The 22,408-nt window shown below is 43.1% G+C and overlaps 3 protein-coding genes across 13 annotated transcripts in view; 1 reads left to right on the top strand and 2 right to left on the bottom strand.

The window, feature by feature from the left end:
* Window positions 1-58: 58 nt before the first annotated feature.
* LOC118268894 (protein deltex) lies at window positions 59-8,445 on the bottom strand. 2 transcript variants are annotated; one of them, XM_050704462.1, is made up of 10 exons: window positions 8,086-8,445; window positions 7,461-7,675; window positions 7,012-7,154; window positions 6,707-6,936; window positions 6,361-6,584; window positions 6,125-6,282; window positions 5,859-5,997; window positions 5,335-5,692; window positions 5,145-5,253; window positions 59-4,959 (listed from the first exon to the last, which is right to left on the bottom strand). In XM_050704462.1, the coding sequence occupies exons 2-10, from the start codon at window positions 7,657-7,659 to the stop codon at window positions 4,741-4,743; spliced, it is 1,779 nt and encodes a 592-aa protein (XP_050560419.1). In that variant the 5' UTR covers window positions 7,660-7,675; window positions 8,086-8,445; the 3' UTR covers window positions 59-4,740. The 2 variants fall into 2 exon arrangements, with proteins under 2 accessions (XP_050560419.1, XP_050560418.1); XM_050704461.1 differs by having other exon boundaries at window positions 5,859-6,000; window positions 8,086-8,444.
* Window positions 8,446-8,696: 251 nt separating this feature from the next.
* Window positions 8,697-13,592, top strand: LOC118268895 (uncharacterized). 8 transcript variants are annotated; one of them, XM_050704483.1, is made up of 11 exons: window positions 8,699-8,957; window positions 9,639-9,697; window positions 9,989-10,733; window positions 10,987-11,058; window positions 11,209-11,311; window positions 11,394-11,521; window positions 11,615-11,720; window positions 11,973-12,068; window positions 12,155-12,294; window positions 12,373-12,574; window positions 12,645-13,592. In XM_050704483.1, the coding sequence occupies exons 5-11, from the start codon at window positions 11,230-11,232 to the stop codon at window positions 12,743-12,745; spliced, it is 855 nt and encodes a 284-aa protein (XP_050560440.1). In that variant the 5' UTR covers window positions 8,699-8,957; window positions 9,639-9,697; window positions 9,989-10,733; window positions 10,987-11,058; window positions 11,209-11,229; the 3' UTR covers window positions 12,746-13,592. The 8 variants fall into 8 exon arrangements, with proteins under 8 accessions (XP_050560430.1, XP_050560437.1, XP_050560440.1 ...); XM_050704482.1 differs by having other exon boundaries at window positions 8,700-8,957; window positions 11,206-11,311; XM_050704473.1 differs by lacking the exon at window positions 9,989-10,733 and having other exon boundaries at window positions 8,697-8,957.
* A 141-nt stretch (window positions 13,593-13,733) lies between these two features.
* LOC118269488 (uncharacterized) overlaps window positions 13,734-22,408 on the bottom strand; it is a 23,502-nt gene continuing 14,827 nt past the window's right edge. For all 3 annotated transcript variants that reach the window (XM_035584638.2, XM_050704486.1, XM_050704491.1), the window contains exons 2-7: window positions 19,568-19,732; window positions 18,562-18,716; window positions 18,080-18,284; window positions 17,801-17,947; window positions 17,527-17,679; window positions 13,734-17,344 (exon numbers count right to left, since the gene is read on the bottom strand). In XM_035584638.2, coding sequence (XP_035440531.2) covers window positions 16,389-17,344; window positions 17,527-17,679; window positions 17,801-17,947; window positions 18,080-18,284; window positions 18,562-18,716; window positions 19,568-19,732 — 1,781 coding nt within the window. In that variant the 3' untranslated portion in view covers window positions 13,734-16,388. The remainder of the gene's footprint in view (window positions 17,345-17,526; window positions 17,680-17,800; window positions 17,948-18,079; window positions 18,285-18,561; window positions 18,717-19,567; window positions 19,733-22,408) is intronic.

Below are 22,408 nucleotides of genomic sequence, written 5' to 3'. Positions count from 1 at the left end.
GAAACAAAACATACAGGCAGACCCACACTAAGGCAGTAGGCGCGGAAAAAAACACAAGTTTGTTTATAAATATACGTATAATTATGAAACAATATAATATCTCTCCCAAAGTAAATATTACACGCAGTTACATAAATTCCCGTTAGCTGTCAGTTTGTTTGGCTTTGGCAAGCAGACGTCGTCTCTAGTCTATGTACAACAGTATGGCAACACGTGGCGGGCGGCACTCGCCGCGACCTCACGGCATCATTCCTCCGACAATTTGTCTTTTATAATATCCCCACACATACAAATAAATAGGTACAGGATCATAGCTGGGGGCTTTTATTACAAGCAATTCTAACTAACTAATGTCATGTCTTATATCCTACATAACATATCTTAAACATATCATTTGTAAATATTCGATGTCTTAATATAATAAAGCTCATTGGAAGAACATTACATTACGTGGGAAGACGTACAATGGCAGTAAATAACTATACATGTAACTATAACAATATTTGAGAACAATATTCGTGTTTGTTTAGTCTTGACTTGACTCTTACTACTGATACTAAATTGTTTGTTTGACAAAGTATTACAACACATACAACCGAAAATAGTTGTCTCGTTTGAAAAACATGTAAATACATAAGCAGTAATAACAATCTTTAGACAAAAACATAATAGATATTGTACAGACCCGCACTACACAGATTCATTTGTTCTACTCTAACTTAATAACAATAAGGCACGGTGTGAGCTACGCAGTGTGACAAATACATATAAAATAAACATAACCAATAAATGCTACCGTTTTTCAAACATAACATCGCACTAAAATTAGCCCTCTTCTCTAAATAGGAAGAGTATTTTTTGTCTGATCACTGTTGCTGTCAAAAATTCAACGGTGTGACACTAGCTTATTCCCTATTGGATAAAAGATGAGAGGTTCACACTAGCTCCATCTGGTGACATAAAAAATCGGTAGCCCCCATTGGGATGCTATCAAGTAGTCAACTTTTGTAATGTCGATAACGACATCTGCTCATTTTGTATGAGATTTCACATTACACACGAAATCTAAGGTTTTATGAAATCAATTAATAAAAGTATATCGGTGTCTGCACTGCAACATACAGATACAATCTCAGATCTATCTCACATATTATACAGAGTACACGTGTCGTGACGTGGCTCCGACGGCATAATACCCCTCTAACTGGCAAGATACTTACCTAACTACACTGTATAACTAAATACTGTTTAACTTTGATAAAGTGACGAATATTGAATAACAATCCGATCTACACGCCAGCAAACTATTTGTACAGAAGTTACGAGGTTACGGACTCTCTTATGTTTGCTCCTATAACATCTAAAGGGGTGGTTCAATAATCCAGTGCGTGACTTCGGTGTATACAGGTCATTAGACCCAGTGGTGGTTCCTCTTTAACAATAACTTCTATACAAATAGTCGACATTGTCATTAATGGGACGATACTATGTTGTACACAGTGACACCAATACTGTCCAAATTATTTATGGATTAACTAGCTTCGTCAATGTTCCCGTGAGATAAAAAGATATTTAATAATTATTCCATAAATCATATAATCTCCCCCTGTTCCAAATTGAATTTGTTTAGACGTGATTCAGTAACCAACACACATACAAACTCAATCACAAAGTTTCGCATTTCTTGTAATTATGTATTAGTAAAATTACAGTACAAAGTATTGGCTCAGTGCACGTTATACAAGTCGTCACTATATCAGACCAAACAGTACTTACTTAATTATATTAATTTGTTAATAATAATGGATATATTCGATTTCAGTCTCTAAAGTATAATACAAGTATAATATAGTACAACTAAAGGAAGACTCGTGTCGTCTTATTGCCTCGTTTGGAAGACGTAGCGCTTATCTAAATATTCGAATATAAAAATGTACATAATAAAAAATACTTATAACAAGTTAAATGTCTTTTATAAAATTGTAGCTACCTAAATAAAATACTGGTCATTATATAATAATCAATTCCAGACTTATGCATTTAATGTTTAAGGCACTGATTTACATCCCCTGCATGTTGCATACTGGATGGTGCAGTTAATATACATAATATATAATTATCGTATTCATTATAACAGTGATAAACTCACTTTTATCGCACCTATTAGGGTTTTATTCACTATGATACAAATCGTTTTAATGGATTACTCATCGTTCTATCGTTGGATGTTACCATTGCAATCTGAACGATTACAAACATTTCTTTATTAAATACTAAAGAATGTAAATTGCTGAAGGTAGTCTCCTAGTTTTCTGGTGACTTGCGTAGTATTCTAGCTGTTAATTGATATTTTCATACATTGTATTGTAAGATTAATGCTAATCATATTACAAACGGATTGTGGTGTGTTAGGGGGCTAAACCCCTAGCGGCCAACCGCGGTGGTTGGCTGTCTGGTGTTACAATTTAATATACAATCGCGATACAACCATTACAGACCGTAAGCCAGGTACCAATTTTTGTCAGTACCTCCGGGAGTTGGGAATTTGTATAGTGTTTGAGAGAGTTGTATCATGAAGCCTTGGACACGTCAGCTGTAGTCCTTGCGGTTGGTTAAGCAGTGGCGGCCAGTCTAATGTGCAAGAAAATTTTAGTTTAATTGGTGTTTCCTGAATAAAAATTCATTTCATTTAAAATTAGCATAATATTTTGAGGAAAGGATGTTGTTTTCAATTTTATGATCAGCTATCTTAGTCCATTGAAATGTTACATGAGCTTTACATTTTTTAGAGGACGCAATTTTATTTTTTGATCTGTAGGGGGGGTCAATAGAAGCTTAACTTGAAGTTTGTGGGGTCGCCACCCTTGTCCCCCGGCCGCCATCTTGGAAAAAGGGATGGAAACACTTTTTTTGCTATATCTCGGAAACTATGCATCGTAATAAAAATTTTAAAATCATAATTTGTAGAAAATTATTTTGCCTACAAATATGTTTATATACCTTTTTGCCCTAAATTAACAATTAAAGAAGTTATAAGTAAAAAAGTGAAAAATTTTTAATAAAATTTTCTTTTTTGCTCTATAACTTTTTTTTTACATTTTATAAATAAATGACTTCAGACCAATCTTGTAGAATATTTTTCGAGAATTTTTTTTCCCTACAACTGTTTTCAATTTCATTCATTAGAAACTCAGTTACAGCGCTCCGAAGTTAACCGGGTTCGTCAAATTAGTCCAGTCAAACAAGCTTAAATTAGGTAAGAATCTCGGAATGCGAGATGACCAGCTGTAAGTTTGTATATACTTGTATATTGATCCCCTAAAACTTGTCTCAAAACCATGGTATATATGGTAGGGTGTAAGCAACTCTTAAAATTCAGGGTCAAAGGTCCCAAAAATCGTTTTTTAGCGGTTTTTTTGGAAATAACTCATTTCCTATGGGTTTTTGGTATTTGTATTCATTATTAATATTGTAGAATACAAAATTCTCTACAAATTTGACTAAGTTTTTTTTTTATACGGTGAACCGTTTTCGAGATAGAGGGCGGAGAACGCGCGGTCACTGCATCACATCAGACATTTTTTTTTTCAGCTAACCTATCCGTGATGGTTGGTTATGGATAGGACATTAAAAAAGACGTTATAGTTTCTAAAACCATTTTTCTTCAAATTCGTTAGTTTGAAAGATAGACGCTTCCAAAGTGGAAAATTGACCGTGCGTTCTCCGCCCTCTAACTCGACAACGATTCACCATATAAAAAAAAAAATTAGACAAAAGTTGTAGAGAATTTTGTATTCTACAATATTGATAATGAATACAAATACCAAAAACCCATAGGAAATGAGTTATTTCCAAAAAACCGCAAAAAAACGATTTTTGGGACCTTTGACCCTGAATTTTAAGAGTTGCTTACACCCTACCATATATACCATGGTTTTGAGACAAGTTTTAGGGGATCAATATACAAGTATATACAAACTTACAGCTGGTCATCTCGCATTCCGAGATTCTTACCTAATTTAAGCTTGTTTGACTGGACTAATTTGACGAACCCGGTTAACTTCGGAGCGCTGTAACTGAGTTTCTAATGAATGAAATTGAAAACAGTTGTAGGGAAAAAAATTTCTCGAAAAATATTCTACAAGATTGGTCTGAAGCCATTTATTTATAAAATGTAAAAAAAAGTTATAGAGCAAAAAAGAAAATTTTATTAAAAATTTTTCACTTTTTTACTTATAACTTCTTTAATTGTTAATTTAGGGCAAAAAGGTATATAAACATATTTGTAGGCAAAATAATTTTCTACAAATTATGATTTTAAAAATTTTATTACGATGCATAGTTTCCGAGATATAGCAAAAAAAGTGTTTCCATCCCTTTTTCCAAGATAGCGGCCGGGGGACAAGGGCGGTGACCCCACAAACTTCAAGTTAAGCTTCTATTGACCCCCCTTACATGATCAAAAAATAAAATTGCGTCCTCTAAAAAATGCATTATTCGGCCCTTAAATTGTAACATTTCAATGGACTATCTGCATGACGTAGTATCCTTTATTTCTTAATGTTGTGGCGGGCGATTACGTTCGGGCGACTGCCATTGCACTAACCGCCGTACGTGCCGCAGCTGACGTTCATAATGTGTCATAATACAACTCTCTGAAGTATTTTACAAATTATGGAGTGAGAGGAAATCGGTCGTGGGAACCTGACTCTGGCTTAGGGTCCATCCTGGTCCCTATGGCTACAGCAGCGGCGCGGGCGGCGGCGGCAGCAGCGCGTGCAGGCGGGCCAGCGCGGCGCGCAGCACGTTGTCTGGTCGCGCGCCGCCCGCGTACTGGCGCGCAGACCCCGGCGGCGGCCGCACGCGCCACGCCACCACGTGCTCGCGCCCCGTCGTCACGGACGCCGCCACAACGAACAACAGCCCGCGCTCCCACACCACGCGCAGCGCCGACAGCACCTGCACACACACCACGTACATCTCTCTGTCGTACCACTGCCGGCTCCAAGCAGTTCGGCAGACTGATAGGGTGGCTACTGCTCCAGGAGGACTTTACTTTGTACGATGTGTGTTTTTGATGATATCAGTTGAATGTCGAACCTTGGAACGACCATATAAACTTTGTGTTTAAATTGGATACGTACCTGTCGTCCGAGCGGAGTGTCCGGCAGCAGAGTGTACCGCGGGAAGCCCACCGCGTAGTACGGCGCGCCCGGCACCGGGTGCTGCGGGCCTTGCACGCCCGACTGGAAGCTGCGGCCAATGTACGTTGTGTCACCGCGCGAGCGTATACATCATATACAACAACCGAGCGGATGTGACATAGCGACTTACTTGTATGTGACGAGGATGGAGGAGGAGCAGGGCGGGTGCTGCGGCAGCGCGGTGGGCTGCAGTGTCCACGACATGGAGCCCGGGGGCTGCGCCCCCGTGGCGCGGCCGTACACGCGGCCGCACACGAGGCACTCGATGTAGAGCGCGGCGCCGGCGGCCCGCAGGCGCTCCAGGCGGCGGTTGAGGCAGGCCAGGTGCAGCATGTGCCCGCAGCCCGTCAGCGCCACGCACGGCCCCGCGCCCCCCGCGCCCCCGCCCCCCTCCAGCGGGGCCATGCAGGCGGGGCACAGCGCCCCCCACTGGGGACACGCCTCGGCCCGCACCCACACACACACCGCGGCCGACGCCTCGTCCACTCCTACACCACACGAACCATTTCTTATGTACCGTGTTAAGTCGCCACCGAGGCACATCAATGAAATATTGCATATACAAGAATGATACATGGGACCTTCTTTCCGACTTAAGAGAGTCAGCAGAAATCTAGTAGGAAGGGACATATTTTCGTCCACAGTTTTACTCACCGACGATGCTGCCATCGGAAGTGGGTATGTCGGAGGGCGGGGGCGCGGGCGGGGCGGGGGGCGGGGCTAACGAGGCCTCGCCCCCCTCGAACACATCGTCGCTGCTCCCGCTGCAGTTCAGCAGCTCGCCCACTGATGTCTGCTGCATATGCATACAATTCAATGAAATTACAAAATAAAAGAGATCAATAAGAATAATACACAATCGCCATGTATAGCCAGTAAGTGGAATTGTTGAAAGCACAGAAGGTGGGTTTGTCACGTACCTGCAGACTCTCCTTGCTCTCGTGGCTGAGGTAGGTGGACACGGTGTCGACGCTGTGTCTGCGGCCCGAGCGCGTGCTGCTGCAGTCCGTGTCGGGGTGGCGCGCCTCGTCCGCGCCCGCCCGCGGCTTGCTGTCCGCCGCCTGCTTGCTGCCGTGGCCTGCGGGTGTACATCTTGGTCAATACATCGCTACTTGGTACCACTATAAATGCAATGTAATGAGTCAGATAAGCTTACTGAATATATTCAAGTTATGCAGTATCTGTCGCGCTAAGCCAGGCTTGCGATCCCGTGGCGAGGCACTACGCGCCCCCTGCCGGGGGATGGTGGAGGCCTGACTCGACTGACTGGCCTGCAGGGACTGGAGGGAATGGACTGACTGCACTGACTGTACAGACTGCACTGATTGCACCGAGTGGACGCTGGACCCAGTGTGTTGTTGAGGGATACGCGGACGGCGATCACTATGCATGGTAGTGTGTGTAATGTTTTATTTATTGATTTAATGTACTGCAAATAGTTGAAATAAAATTTTTTGCTTTTGTGTTTTAAAGTTTTATTTAAGTTAGAGGCAGTGGCAATACCTTCTAGAGGCGGTCGGTCTGGTGGTGGGGGCGGGTGCGGGGGCGCAGGTCGGGTCAGCGGGTACGGGGGCTGCGGGCCGCGCCGCAGTAGTGCCACGCCCCCCGCGCCACCCCCTGCGCTCCCTCCGCCCCCGCAGCGCGCCGTCATACGCGACACGGACGCCACCCAACCGTCGAACGACACGGGCTCACCACCGCCCGACCACGACTCTTCCAGTAGACATTGCACCTGTGTTGCATATTATACTTTATATTTTTTCAAAATAACAACATTAAAATTATCAATTGGTAAAAAATAATGTACCTCCATGGGCAGTGGCTCGTAGTTGAGCTCCCCCCCGAGTGGCGGGGACACGAAGCGTGCCCACTCCCAGCGCAGGCCGCGCCCCGCCGGTGACGTCACGCTGTAGCACGAGCGACGCACGCGACACTCCACCGACCCACCCTCTGGACCAACAAATCTACATTATAACTACATACTAATGTATACTTAACAATATTATGGACTTTTAGCATCAATTATTATCAATTAGTTAGTCTCATAAGATATGGAGATGCAATTTCCAACCATGTGTAATCCAACAGTCACAATGTTCTAATCTCCATTCAGTAAATACGGACACATCATGAGAACAACATTTTCACTTTTTTTTACTAATACCCAAGGAAAAAAGTATCAATAGTATCTTGTTATAATATGTATTGCAAGATAGAAAAACAAAAATATAGGCTGTTAATAGTATAACATCATACCTGGAGTATCCAGACACTGCGTCAGAGTCCTGAGGTTAACATAGTGTCCCCGGAGTGCTGGGTCAGCGTCGGCCAGTACAACTCGTGTGAGTTTCTTGGCGTGTGCGCGCTCCAGCGTGCGCGTGACGCCCGGCGTGTGCGCCAACCACTGCCCACTGCACTGCCACTCCCACACCACCACACAGTGCACCGCAGACATCACTCACTCATTTATACTGAAATGTATAATATCTCGGTTTTAACATTGGAACACACAAATTGTTATGGGTGAGAAAAATGAATGCCAACTAAGTATTGTTGAGCTTACAATACAAACATAGTATAGTCACACATCGATAAAACCTAGCGCAGGTACTTCTAGCTCTGTAATATATCTCACAGTCTGACATACACACGGACAGATCATTGTTTCAAAAACCTATTTGTGGTAGATTTCATTAATCAATTATGTAAACATGGCAGCCCACTTTTAAAACACACAAGATTCCACATTATGTAAATATTTAATATTATCAATCACCGTTGTACTGGGTCTTTCTGTGTCACTGACAATATTTTAAATACTTTAATATGTTTACACACTCATCCAATGCAAATAGGACTTTAATTAGAAAATAATACTCACCCTTTTTCTTAAATTTACTCGATCTTTTCGTGTTACAGCGACTACCAGTGCCAGTTCAGGATTAGATTACATTTTCATACAAAACTATCAACAACCACTGCTCGCTACTGGTCATAACATCCACGCCATTTAACTCGTACTACAGTGTCGATAATAAACACGACCATTTCGCAGATAACTGACAACTTGTACACTTTTTGTGAAGATCTGAATGCATTAAAAGGATCTTAAGAATATTGGAAGTAAAAACACCAGTATACACTTGAACCAAAACTTTTGTAAATAAATTTACAAGCAGTAAAAACTACTTGAACGTCTAATGATTAACTGACAGGTAGATAAAAGACAACGACAGACAGACGAAATTCGACAGACAGCTACTTTCTCCATTGTCTATGGTTCACCACTCTACCTGGGTTATTGAATATTGTGTTTGGTGAATTAATGTACCTACGTACCATTTTGAATAAAAGTTTCTTTAGGTTCCTTCTCGGTTCTTCCATGGGCCACTTTTAATTAAGAGTTTTCTTTTCACATTTAATTCATTTTACTCCTAAGAAAAAATAAAGTGTCGGCCATTCATTTCATTCATTCTTTCCGACTTCCGATTAGTAAGCAGGCAGTGGTGACAATTGTAAATTTTGACATTCGTTTTAGTTGATTGAGTGCATGTTTGTTACTATAATACCATAGAAAGAATATAACGATTCGTGAAATTTATTCTGTTATTGTGAATTGTGCTGCTGTTTGATTAACAAAATAAATTGCACTAAAGTGCAATTACTTTTCCTACAAAGTTAAAAGATATTTAACAAGTGCTCGACGACATAAGTTTTAGCAAATCATTAAAATGGCCTACAACAATAAACAATGTAAGTTGAAATCTGTAATTATCTGCTAGGTCTGCCCGGTACGGTTACTGATTGAGTCATTGTGTAAACCATGGCTAAACTTTAAATGTTATACATTCATGTCTTAATTATGATGACCTGAAGGACTGGAACTACTAGCAGTAGAACATGCGCGGTATTGATTTTTCAGCGCCGCAGTACTAGTAGTATTGATTACTTTATACACTGAAGTTAATTATTATGGCCGCGATGTTTGTATGTTCCGCTACGGATACCTACCGACCATATTTCATTGTTTTAACAAAACCACAATTATTGTAAAATGTAACTTTGATTCAGTAACTAGTTGTATCTTGTATGCAATAGTGCAGCTAAGGCAAACAAACAATTCACATTGTAGTGTCATGAAACAGTGTAATTTTACAAATCAACCACTGTAGGATAGGAACCCGTCAGTCAGGCTCTGTTTTACTAAGAATTATTTGTCATCACTTCACCACTAATATAGTTAAATACATATAAATGTCCCAAGATCATTATAGGTATTGTTGTGGATGTGATAAGTAGACCAGTTACCAGAATTTAAGTTGTTTTAAAATAAGCATTAACTTGAATGTTTAGTGAAAATTATAAATCTGCTGCCACAGAGTCTGTTGAAGACATGTCATGTATTAATTAACCTTACCTTCTTGTCACTGGCAGACAACACTAGATTCTCCGGCCGCTATAACACACCGGGCCAGTTTGTTCCTGCTGCAGAGGTAACTAACTATTATAACTATTTGTCTTTCAGAATATAATTCAATACATATCTTTTGTCTCTGACTGTATTAGTTTTGTTTTATGTTTGATGGCAGTAACTTGCCTACAATGTTTGTTTATAATAGGTACTTAGAATAAAGTTCACTGCATTATAATATCTGTAAAGTTGTTTAATTAAAGTATTTTAAGTAGTTTTACATTTCTCATTGAGAACTGCTGTAGTATAATTATATTGGAAGCAACAATAACTTCAAAAACATTTGTAAAAATCATAATGTCTGTTACCACAGAGCTTTGGCGAGCCGCGAGAGCCCTGGGACTGGCCACATAAAGTCTTTAGCTACCCTCTGACTGGGCTCAAGTCCTGCACGTCTATACCCAGCATCATATGAGACGCATGCAAATGTAAACACTTGCTTATTGTCTCTTATGATGTTTGGTCCCACCTCGGCCTGCACTACAACGTGTCGTTGTCGTGCTCGCCAGATGTCGACGTGAGACTCTCAGAGGATAGCTCTGTGGTTTGAGAAAGTAGTATTGTCACGAATGATACAATTCGTAACCATACAGCATTCTCTGGACTTAGTAGACATAAGCTGCTCCAGATTTCTAACATGTGACAACCCTCTGAAATTGTAACTATTTCAATTCCAAATGTGAAAACCCATGTGATCCCCGACTGGTGTTAGAGGAGGTTGCAATTTTGTGGGGTGACAGACATGATAGGAATATGGATGTTGATGGGTGATGTGAGCCCACCATCACTGTGTGTGAGGCGACTAGACATGACTGCTGCACTCTAAACTATGACATTTCTTTGCTTTATTGCATCTCAAATACTATTTCCATTTACAACATTTTCACCAGCCGTTGGCTGCTTCCATTTCATTTGCTCTGAGTGGATGAATGAGTGAGTTTATTTGGATGGTGGAACGCATCCCCCACGTGGCTGTAAGACGCCGGGTGGTGTCGGGCAGGCCGCGGTCGGATGGCGTCGGGAAGCGGCGGCGCAAGTGCACTAGAGTCTAGTCATCAGTGAGTACTAAGACACGCATCATATTGTTTCTGCGATTTTGGTGCGAGGTGCTCGGCATTGTATCTGCATCCCACACGCTATGGGAGTCCATCACTACTAATGTTCCAACTCGCGATAGGACCTGACAATGAAGTGCTTTGGGTTGTAGGAGTGAAGTGATTTGTTTTGAAAGTATCTAGTGGTTTACGGGTTATTTCGACAAGCTTGTTATATTAGCTACGCCCGGAGTTTTATTGTATGTTATGTCGATAGACGTACGTGTCACCTCAGCCTCAGCGGAAGGCGCAACAACACCAAAACCTGCAGCCCGTGCAAGTGAGCGAGGTACATAATGTTCTTATTACGATAGTGCGACACGCCACTTTTTTGTTTCATACATCATTAATTCAACATACTATACGATTTGACACAAGGAGCCACTAGCAGCTCATGTCCCTGTGCATTGCATTAACTGAAGTAATAAACTATCAGCAGACCAAAGACGAGGACGTCAACATGGCGGACACTCCAGTGGCGCCCAAAACTGATGACGCGGCCCCTGCGCGACCGCACTGGATGAAGAGCAAACTGCCAGGAGGTGAGCATGCATCAACTATTTCTATACTAAATGTACACAGAGAGGAGAGACTTGATTTTGCTTAAAAATAATTTGATTACAGTGAAGAAAGTGAGTAATAAGGAGCGCCGACGTCGCCAGAACGAGAGCCTGCGTCGCCTGCTGACGCCCAAGAACGCGCTGATGGTGCTCAACGAGATCCTCCCCGCCGAGCAGGTCGCCAGCGTCAGCGTGAGTACTAACCTGCAAAGTCATACGGGGGGACTTATCACTTCTTACTATCTTGTGAGAATTTGTGTTAATGTGTATGTTTACAATTTGTAGCAATTTAAAGTGGAGCCGTCCGCCAACAACCAGTACTACAAGGCTCCCAACACGCACAGTTTCTGCGCCGACCTCACCGTGGACGGCACCAACTACAAGGGATACGGTATGCGACATACACACCATGCTGCAACATGCAGTACAACAACACACATTGCTTTACTTTCCCCTTGCAATCATTACCACACTTTGTTTTTGAGGGGAAAATCATCCAATGACTTCTCCCGCCTTCAGTGAGGCGAGGGCGAGTGTTTCTCTTACTGGCTAAAAACCATCCTGTTCCGACTCCTGCTATGTTTCCCGGCATCCCGTCTTCCGCAGCTCCGTAATTGATTACGAAACTTACTCCCATCGCCAGGTGACAACAAGCTGATGGCGCGCAACGCTGCCGCTGAGCAAGCCATACGTGATCTCATCATCAAGAAGATGAACAAGGTCATCAATAGTGACAGTGGTCAGTACTACTTGTGCTTTAATATTTATTTGTTACTGGTTGTACCTCGTAATATGTGAAATGGAATATATGAATGATTGTTGCAGGTTCTAACAGTGGTGACTGCAGCACGGACGAGGAAGCGTTGCCGATGATACAGCTCGCGTCCTTCGCGCTACACAAACTGTTCACTGAGTGGGAGTACGAGGGCCACAAGGTGCCACAACTCAAACCCGCCGTGCTCTCTGTACGTACCGACCGCTGCACTCACTTGTAATGTACGAGTGTAAGTTGCTTCTCAATTACTAATTAGTATGTCCCGCAGGGCGCGGAGAGCGTGCAGGAGGCGCTGGGCAAAAAGCCGAAGGAGCTGCCAGCCAACGCCGTGGAGATGCATCCCTGCATGCTACTCACGTACATGCGGCCGCACATGGAGTACCGCGAGCTGGCCGTGGAGGGAGACCGGCCGCAGAACATGCTGTTCACCATGGGAGTCGACGTCGACGGCAACACGTACATCGGGAAAGGTACGTGACTGTCTTGATATACCGGCGAGGAAACCGGGAACGGTTGATGAGTGCCAGTATTGTGTTGCAGCCCCCAACAAGAAGGAGGCGCGCAAGTTGGCGGCCAAGGCGGCGTGCGCGGCGCTGTTCGGCGTGGTGTACCCGGACGCGGCGCCGGCGCCGGGCCAGTAGCGCCGCGCCCCGCACGCCGCGCGCCCCGCGCCCCCGCGCCCCCGCCACTCGTCGCCGCGCCCACCATCTCGCACGCCGCCATACTAGACGAGTATCTCTTGAACCTATCCATACAGGACGGCAAACGCAATACTTTCTACTAAAGCTCTACATAATTATCCATTCTTCATATAGTGTACGACTGCTTTGTCGCATCGATATTCCATTATCATGCATCCTCCTCCGCTTGACTCGCCGTGTATTTGAGTCGGTACATAACATACATTTGTAGCAATTTATACCTTGAATATTAATCAATTACACGTATAAGACACGAGTAAACTGATCCAATTGTGCGTAGAGGCTGGCCGCGGGTAGTGTTGCCGAGCGTGGCACTACACAGCACTGCACGAGTGCGAATGGACTGATACTGCTGAATGTGTATGGGGAGGAAACCCTCACGAAATTGTATTAATCTCTAGGAATGTCTATCATTTCTTATATAAATCAATTATGTAGCTGTATGAGATAAGTGGTTATATATTATTATTCATTTATTTTGCTGCCAATATTTTTTTCAGTAAAAATCAGTATTGCAAATGAACATAACTTACCAAATTGTTGATTAATATTGTAGTACTGTGTGCGATTTATATTGTAGTAATGAACATTCTTATTTGTTCCCGTTTCTTAGTTCTCACTCAGACTTATTGACATAATGTAATGTTTGACATCAATTTCATACGTTTGTATGTTTAATATTATTGTTGCAGTTGTAATTCCTCTAGCCACAATTGTATTACTGTAGTAATATTATGTATTCTTAATGTAATGACTGTAGCCTTCTGAATAAAGTGACTTACTTGAAGTAGTGTCGTTTCAATCCTAACTAAACAAGTTATACACTTTAATTCGTACACGGATGGATTAAGCTAGACAACACGAATCCGACGTTTTCTACTACTGTTAGATATACTAAGATTGATAGGGTTAAAATAAAAGAGTGATATGGACATAACTACATTTATTAACATTTCGAATATTGTACTCGAACGGGACCTGGCCAGGTAACACAGCGTATTCACAACAGTCTGCCGGTCCCAGCAGACATTGAGCAGGTAGCTTCGCCACAATGTTTCTGTGTCCACATACAACTAGACAGATTGTTTACATCAATTTATTCGACAACATTCGAGGGTTTGACGGAACAACTGCTGCGGACTCGGTGTGCGCGGGGAGGAGGGGGAAGGAACATCGGATTGTGAACTCATGCTCCTCCTTTCTCGTCCCTCATGTCGCCGCACATACCTGGAGCGCGGTAGTGGTACCGGACAAACTTGTAAGGAATCTTGGTCACCACCAATCTCAGTGCTGTCACATGAAATCAGATCGCTGCGGTTAGTCTCAAGCTCGCCAGCCGCGGAATATGTAAAAGGACAGAGATCCGAATGGTTTACATATTTTTTTTATTCAGTCTAAACCAACGAGTGCTGACCATAATATTTCATAGAGTTTGGAAGAAGGCCGGACGATCGTGGCTTCCATTAGTCACGTGATTATTGTGAGAGACATGAGTACAGTACCTACCGCAATGTAACCGCTACACACTACTCAGTCTTACAACGCTACGCGCGGCCGCACTCGGGCGGCTACGTACAGACTACGAGTTAGTGAAGTACCTACCACAGTACAGTACTGGGTAAGCTGGAGACTGGCCACTTTAAAGGAATTAATTGAAATATCCTCATTTCAATAAATGAGCTAATTACTCTAAAATTTGATAATATTTTGTACTTAAAAATCTAATTAAATTTTCATTACTCGCGCCAGGCCAACCTGCAGTCCGTGCGCTGCCTTGACATGAAAGTATCAAATCTTAGAAAGTAGACACAGCACTTCAGGTATGTGTTTTTATTGAAAGTTATCCTACGTTCACGAAGGACACAGTCAAGTAGTGTCAGGGGTCAGTGGGGGGACGAGCACACGGTTTGAGTACAGGGACTCGAACTGGCTGCTAGTAGACTGACTGCATTCTTTGAAGCCATTTTGGAAGTTTATTCGTGCCCATATCTCGAGAACATTGTATCTAAATAATGATCAAAGGTCGTCGTGTAATATCGTCATTTGAACATAATTTATGTTCCTAATAGTTTTTTGTAATCTGTAAAAACTTCTAAGTACAAGTATAAAACAAGTAAATAATAATATACAAAAACAATAAAAATATAAAACAATTGAGTAACGTTGAAAACTTAAGACATATAACAAATAACAGGCAACACAATGTTGCACGGACATCAATGCTAACTTAAACTTAAAACAACCATAATATTAGGAGACTACTTGTTAGTACCACAGATTATAAATGAACGAGGGCTGCAGCACACAGGCGTGCGCTGCGATGTCGCACATAGTGTGTAGTAGTCGCGTGGGATGAACAATATATCACAGCTTTTGATCCTCCGATACGGTACTAACATCAAGTATCTGCTCAGCTGCCCTACATACTTATCTACTTTGGTATACATAATATACCTAAATAAATATTATTCCTGTTTACTAACTAATGGTGTATCGATAAAGTTAGTAGCGTTCGCACGTGGCAGCTAGTGAGCTAGACGACCTCGGAGCCCACCACAATTTGTGCTACTTCTTAAAAATGTTGGTTACATCTAAGAATACTTGAATTGGCACTCGTTGTACCCATATACAGTGAAACTTGGTTAAGTGGGACCTGGATAAGTGAGAAACCTCCACAAATGGAACTCATACTGAGGTCCCTACCCATTGGCACTGAATTACCTCTATTACTGGGACAAACAAACCTCTTTATCTGGGATTCGTTCTTTTGATTTATCATCTTAGTTACCTCTATAACTGAGACAGCAAGTGAATTTTAATGCATAAACCTCAGTAACTGAGACAACATCGTTTTGTTTGTTGATTTACTTATTTTTATTCATTTATAATGTGCACATAACACATTGTTTTATTTAAGAATTACACCTCTTTATCTGAAATAACCCCGTATGTTCACCTCCATTAATGGAACCCTCTGTAAATGAGACAAATGTTTATTTATACCTGGTTATCTGAGACACTGGGTTAGTGGAATACCTCTATAAGTGATACCAATTTGAAGGTCCCTTGATGGTCTCACTTAACGAGGTTTCACTGTAGTATAGTAGCTAGCAGCTACACGACGGACAATTACAGTAACGACAACGCAGCACCAACACGAATCACACGATGCTTGAACAGAGAACGGAGTAACGTGGACAGCAACTGGGGAGACATTCTTGGAAGAGTTCAGGACTTGGTGTATAATGATATAAAATTATAAACATTCCGCGTCGTCGTTACGTATGTCTGAATAAGTACTTGTAGTATATAAATGCGAACACGTAGGTACCTACACCTTGTAACTACCTAAACTAAGTCTCATAAGTAATTCTTTACATCAATAATTTGGACGTCAACGATTCGAAAAGCACGTTCACATGATTCTCAACTTTAAAATTATTTATATAAAGATCATTTTCTTAAAATATTTTTAGAGCCACAAAAATAAATGTGATTGAAAACGCCAAATCGACGGCTACGTTCAGCCCTGGAGGACCCTAGTTCCGCTAATGGACGAAGATCTAAACTAACGAGCAAGTAATTACAACAACCGGTAGGTCCACATAGACAGCGGGTTCTGCAGCAGGGCGAGGTGGGGGGGCTCCTTGCCTCCCACTAGCAGCAGATGCAGTTGAGTCTCGCCATTTCTTGGCACACTTCTAGCGCGTCTCTCGCCCAAATCCTGGAGCTCAATATCGCCAGGACCTACCCCAGAATCTGGAGTCAACGCTGCTCCCAAATTTCTTACATCAGGTCCTAAATAATGCGGATTGCTGAACCCAAGCGAATTACCAGAGAGTCGGTTGACACGCTCCGCACTCGCGTAGTCAGACGTAGACAGTTCCGTGTCCTCCTCGTCGGTGACTATGGTATCCTTAGTGAACCGGACGGAGGCCGACTTAGGGATCGTGACCACGGTGACCTTGCCGTCCAGCTTTACTGATGTAATGCCGTCTTTTTTCTTCATGTTACTAATTTCCCGCTTCATATCTTCTTCATCCTCCGAATCCAGATACACCAGCTTAGTAGCTTCCACCGGAGATAAGACTGGTGTAGGCAAAATCATATCAGCAAAGTCGGGAACTGAAATTGGTTCTCGAGACATTTCTGATCTAAATTCGGGAACGTCGCCCTCTCGGGGGCTCTCGTCGCCGTCTGCGGGCTGGCGCTTGTCTATGATGTAAGCGGAGTGTGACTTGGACAACGCAGCTGCCTCCTGGCGCACCAGGCTCTCCGTGGAGTCCCTCTCTCCGGCCAGCACGCTGTACGAGCATCGAGCAGCTCTCCGAATGTGGAACGAGGATAACTTGGAGATCTCTTTGAGCAGACTGGCGGGGGGATCGGGCCGCGAGCTCATCGAGTGCCTGTTGGGGCCGAGCCTGTTGGCGGGGGCCGAGCGCACGCGCGGGGGGGCGGCGGGGATCAGCAGCGCGCAGCTGTCTACCCGGGGGGACGGCCATTTCAGACTCTGGACTATTCGCTCCCACGTTTCTGTCGCTGTAATAAAAAAAAACCATGTTGGTGTGTGTTCACACTTTAACAAGAGAGTTTACCATTTTTTCATTATACAAATCTTGAGTCCTGACCTTCATTTATACAAATCCATTAGATCAGAAGTTGTACTAGTCGTAAATTCAGTAGCTACATATGAGAAAGTGTATAGAGAGGTGTTTCGTTACCGAAGTGGAACCTCCAGAGCTCGTTGGTGGAGTGTCCGTGTGTCTCGCCGCCGAAGATGTATAGATGTGCGCCGGCGCGCAGCCCCGCGTGGCCGCTGCGCGCGCTCGGCGACAGCTTGGCGGGCGTGCGCACCTGGCTCCACACGCGGGACACTGGCACACACGAGCACGACATATTGTAACCACAGCTACATTTGTTTACAATCATTATTTTTGTTTCAAAATGTCCTAAAGTCCTGCAGTGGCAGTGTTTAGTGGGTGGTGTAGTACTCACTGGTGTCGTAGTACCAGAGGTCGGCGCAGTCGCGCAGGTCGCACTGTCCGCCGTGCACGTACAGCCGGTTGTCGTGCAGCGCCGCCGCGTGCCGGTGCCGCGCCGGGCCCGGGCTCGCCGTGCGCACTTGGTGCCACGACTCCGATTCTGAAAGTTAATTAATTGAATTACTGCGTGTGATTTGTTCTCTGAAGGCCAAATTTTTAAAGTCTCATGAAACATGGAATACTATGTTTTGTTTTACAGCCTACCACTTAGATACCTAAGATTGCTGCTCACCATAATGAAACGCCCATAGTTCGTGTGTGGAGCCTCGAAGGTCCTTGTACCCGCCGTAGATGAGCAGGCAGTCTTTGAGCGCATGCGCGGAGTGTCCGCGGCGGCCGCGCGGTCCGAGCGCGGCGCCCCGCGCGTCCCGCGGGCTGCGCCGTCTCAGCGTGCTCGTGTAGTTGGACTGCCCCGGCAGCTTGCGCCATACTTGTGTCTGGAACATTGGATTAACAACGACTGAAATATGCCAAATTAAAAAATTTGTTTGGTCACTGCGTAGACCTGAGTATCTACCACTAATGCATGCACGCAGTGTCCAGTTAAGAGACCGAAATCTTGCTTAAGTAAACCACAGACATGGACTCCAAATCAATCTAATGAGTGCACTGCGGCAGCAGCATACGAAGGTTGAGTAATAGGTACAGCCGTACATACAGCACGACGAGTTATTCCGGGAATAGTTAGTCAGCTGTTGTACACACTAGGCGTACCTCTGTGTCGTATATCCACAGCGGAGTCTCGTTCGAGAGGGCGCCGGCCTCTCCTCCGAACACGTACAGCTTGTTCTCGTGCGCTGTAGCGCTGTGCTCCTGCAGGGAGGGGGGAGGCTCGCCCCGACACTCCAGCTTCTCCCACTTACCCGTAGCTAAAATATAATAACGGAATAATTAAAGTTAGTACAAACACAATTTTAAACACCCACCGTCTCCACATGTTCCATAAATGTAACAAGAGGTGAAGATTGTCGTAGTTCGTGCTATTACTGATAATGTTCGGCCTAGCGATCGCGAGACCACTTGCTCTGCTTTAACTCATTCCTGGCTTTCATTGGTTAATTTCCATACTGAGTTCGTATAACAAAAGTTTAGTATAGAATAAAAATCATTTACGTATTTTCAACTTGCCATTGAAACTTCGTATAACAAGTACTCCGTATACAAGTAAATAGTGTCTGCAGTAAATAAAAGTTGCGATGTAATTGGCGTTCGAGTCTCGAGGCTCGACCTAATTAACGGCAGTTGGAAGCTCTCGTAGAACGTGGAGACGCTCCAAGGAACAAACGACACGTTTTTGTGAAGAGTCCTCGAACCACTGCTGACGACAGTCCCGACGATTGGTGTGAAGGGCCGTATTCAGGGCGGCGCTCGACAAAGAGCAGGTTGTTAATCATAAATACAGACTCGCATTAATTGATTCATTAGTATTCTATTCAATGATGGAGGCACGCCGCAGGACGCTGCTCTTAATATTATCTTAAGACGTCAGTAATTTATGTCTGAAGACTGAGTCAAACAGCACAATAACAATAAATAGGTACTTATAGACTACTAGCTACTGAGTTTAAAGGAGAAATCCTAGAAATAACTAACCAACTAACTTGTGCACCCGCGTGTTAGTGTACGTGAAGATAGAGGTACCAACTCAAACGAGTAAAAATCACAGACGGCGATGCCAGTGATATGAAATAAAATATGGATGGTATGGTATTCAGCTCACCGAGGCTGTAACTCCAGAAGTCCCGGAGAGGCACCGCGCCGCCGGCGCCGCGCCCCCCCAGCACATACACGTGCCCGCCCAGCAGCGTCGCCGAGTGCTTGCCGCGCGCACACGGCGCCGCGCGCCCATTGCTGCCACCGCTCTCCACTGAACTCCACATCTCATCTGAAACATGATCATTTCTTTATGATACGTTACTTTTAATACATTTGATGTGACTTTTAATTGTCTGACTGTTGAAGTGGTTGTTGACTTTTTGGGTGGGTTGGAACCTAAAGAAACCAATTAGTTTCAACGTAATAGACATACTTCCGATTACTTAACTCCTAAAATACATTGACCGACGAAATAGTCATTAATTTATCGTGTCTTCGAAAAGAAATACAAAAACTTCAAAGTTAAATAAAATATGAAATGTACTAAAGGTTTCGACAAGGTAAACCAGATTGCGATTTTCCCTCTAGAGCAAGCGAGTGAGTTTCCCGACTTCAAAGTCGTGTCCCTTCGAATTAAATGCATTGCTGTAGCTCCCCTTCAATGTGCATAAAAATCAGCAAGTACTCGGCGTGTGGGGTAGATGAAATGCCGGCGTCCCCCAGGGCGCCTCGCCGGGACCCTCCGTTTCAACGTCTCTAAGTATTGCTCATTGCGAATGAATCCCTCCTTGTTCCGTGCGGGATGCTTACGAGTTATCGTTTACAATGTGTAAATATTATTTACAATCGAGGAGGAAGTACAGCTCTGAGGGATGTTCTATACGATTCATTTGTTATTATACCTACAGTGTTTTAATTTTTTTTAATACATCGCATCAATTATACTGACAATATTATTATATTAGAATCACATCATAATCGTTTCTAAAATTTTATGTGAATACATACCTAATATAGTTTCATGGAAAGTTTGCCATATTTGTATATAGTTATAGTTACCTCAACATTAAACATATTGAAAGTATGAAGAATTTAAGAATTTCCTTAGTTGGCACACTGCCAAGTGTTCTATATACTTAGTAACGCCGAGGGATGGGATCGGATAAAATGGTTCCTCATTTTTCATGAAACTCTGTGAACCTTTGACCTTATATAACGTAAGTAAATTGGTATTAAGTTAAAATTTTGTAGAGAATAGAACAGCGGCCAATTCGCTTAATTTATATGTAGCTTCGTACAAACTACAAAGTATAAAATCGTTCTTACACTAAGACGTCTCATTCAAAAAAGAGACTATGACCTCTGAGTTTGTTTCGGCATTTCTTCTCAGAGTAGTCGGATAGGAAATGCCGGCCTCATCTAGTTATTTAAGAGATTGACGTATAAAAGTGTTATTTCATAACCTATTTGCAAAATAAATATCATTTATCAAAACGGTATGTTATTATGTGCAATACACAATTGTATACCTAACACTTACAGGTGTAAGTTAAAATTGGAACCAATATCATTAGAAACGGGGACATCTAAATCTGACCTCTTAATAATCCCTTACCGAGACAACACCGCAAACCCTCGTACATCGAGATTATGGCTTCATAAATAGCTGTCCCTTGTCAGAAAGCCTCGTTTATATTTCTCATCTAATATTTAATGGATCGCCGTATAATTGCTCCCGATGCAGCAACCCTTTGTTTACCACGTGACTTGTTTGACAATTTAGCTGAGACCTCTGGCTGCCGACATGTTAGTACACACGTCCATTTACTATAAAAACACAGGGGAGATCAACGGGTCTTCGTAAAGTGGTCGCGAGTGAAGCAGGGAACAACACCGAGGTCTGTGTGAACAGGGAATGACTTTGATGGACTCATCAACTTTTGTATTTTTTTTTTAGCAAAAATACTAGACAATGTGTATGGACGAACTTTTAGGGAAGAGATCTTTCCTTTCTGCGTTCCGTATCTGTTAAATATGAGTACCACATATTTAATGTTATAATATTTTTTTACCTAAGATTTCACATCTCGCATTTTCATAACGATCCAGCTCTTGAATGGACTATAAACGACGATAGGGCATTACCTCGTGGGTATAGCTAACGAGTGTATCCACCCCACTGTATACACCGCCGTACATTGGCGGGTTAATCGAGAGGCTGAGTGCGGTCCCGGGCGGGCGCCGCTACTCCAGGCACACGTCGACACTTTTCTACAACTTAGCGCCATAACAGTGCTGACTCAGTGTTTACCTACAACCTGTCTGTTGTGTGCCGGGGTGACGGTGCTGGACGCAATGTTTGTGACGCTGACATAAACTGTTTGCAGATACGCTCCGAAGGTAACTTTTACCGTTTGGTGTTGGGACGCGGGGTGCGGGCAATGTTTGCGTTACCGAGGCAAAGGACTTGTGCTGAACTTTTGTCGAATGTTTCTCAAAATTAACCGCTTTTCGTTACATCAGCAACATTTAGGAAATTCCTTTTAACATGCGTTGTAATCCTAGCGGCACGAACACCTCGAGCAATTACTCCATAGCTAGTGCAGCAAATAAGTAATACCAACATTGTGATATATCCTTGTGTGCCACAGTGCCACTATCCCTGTATAGATTTATTTATCTTGGCCTCTGCGCCATTAGTGAATGAGGTTTAGCTTCAATAATAAATGTAACGGACGAGATAATAACATATTGCTACCTTCCAGCTTTGTATTCTTGATCTCATCAGTGCGTTGTGTGATCAATCATGTACGACAATATACTCACACAATCAGACCAAGTACTCCATGACGTGCGTATATTAAAATAATCAATTTATATTGTACTGCATTTATCGTATTAAGTGTGCCTGTAGAGATAAAAGTCATGATTAAGATAAATAAATAAATATCAGTCAAATAGGATA

The sequence above is a fragment of the Spodoptera frugiperda genome, chromosome 2, assembly GCF_023101765.2.
Source record: "Spodoptera frugiperda isolate SF20-4 chromosome 2, AGI-APGP_CSIRO_Sfru_2.0, whole genome shotgun sequence".
Classification (NCBI taxonomy): domain Eukaryota; kingdom Metazoa; phylum Arthropoda; class Insecta; order Lepidoptera; family Noctuidae; genus Spodoptera; species Spodoptera frugiperda.
This window is presented reverse-complemented; position numbering and strand designations above follow the sequence as displayed.

Coding starts and splice junctions, on each gene's coding strand:
- LOC118268894 (XM_050704461.1), bottom strand. CDS start 7,659: ATGTCTGCGGTGCACTGTGTGGTGGTGTGGGAGTGGCAGTGCAGTGGG. Junction 6,937..7,011: donor ACGAGCCACTGCCCATGGAG/GTACATTATTTT, acceptor TATGCAACACAG/GTGCAATGTCTACTGGAAGA. Junction 6,283..6,360: donor GCATAACTTGAATATATTCA/GTAAGCTTATCT, acceptor GTACACCCGCAG/GCCACGGCAGCAAGCAGGCG.
- LOC118268895 (XM_050704467.1), top strand. CDS start 9,194: ATGTTCCGCTACGGATACCTACCGACCATATTTCATTGTTTTAACAAA. Junction 11,522..11,614: donor AGCAGGTCGCCAGCGTCAGC/GTGAGTACTAAC, acceptor TACAATTTGTAG/CAATTTAAAGTGGAGCCGTC. Junction 12,295..12,372: donor TCAAACCCGCCGTGCTCTCT/GTACGTACCGAC, acceptor TATGTCCCGCAG/GGCGCGGAGAGCGTGCAGGA.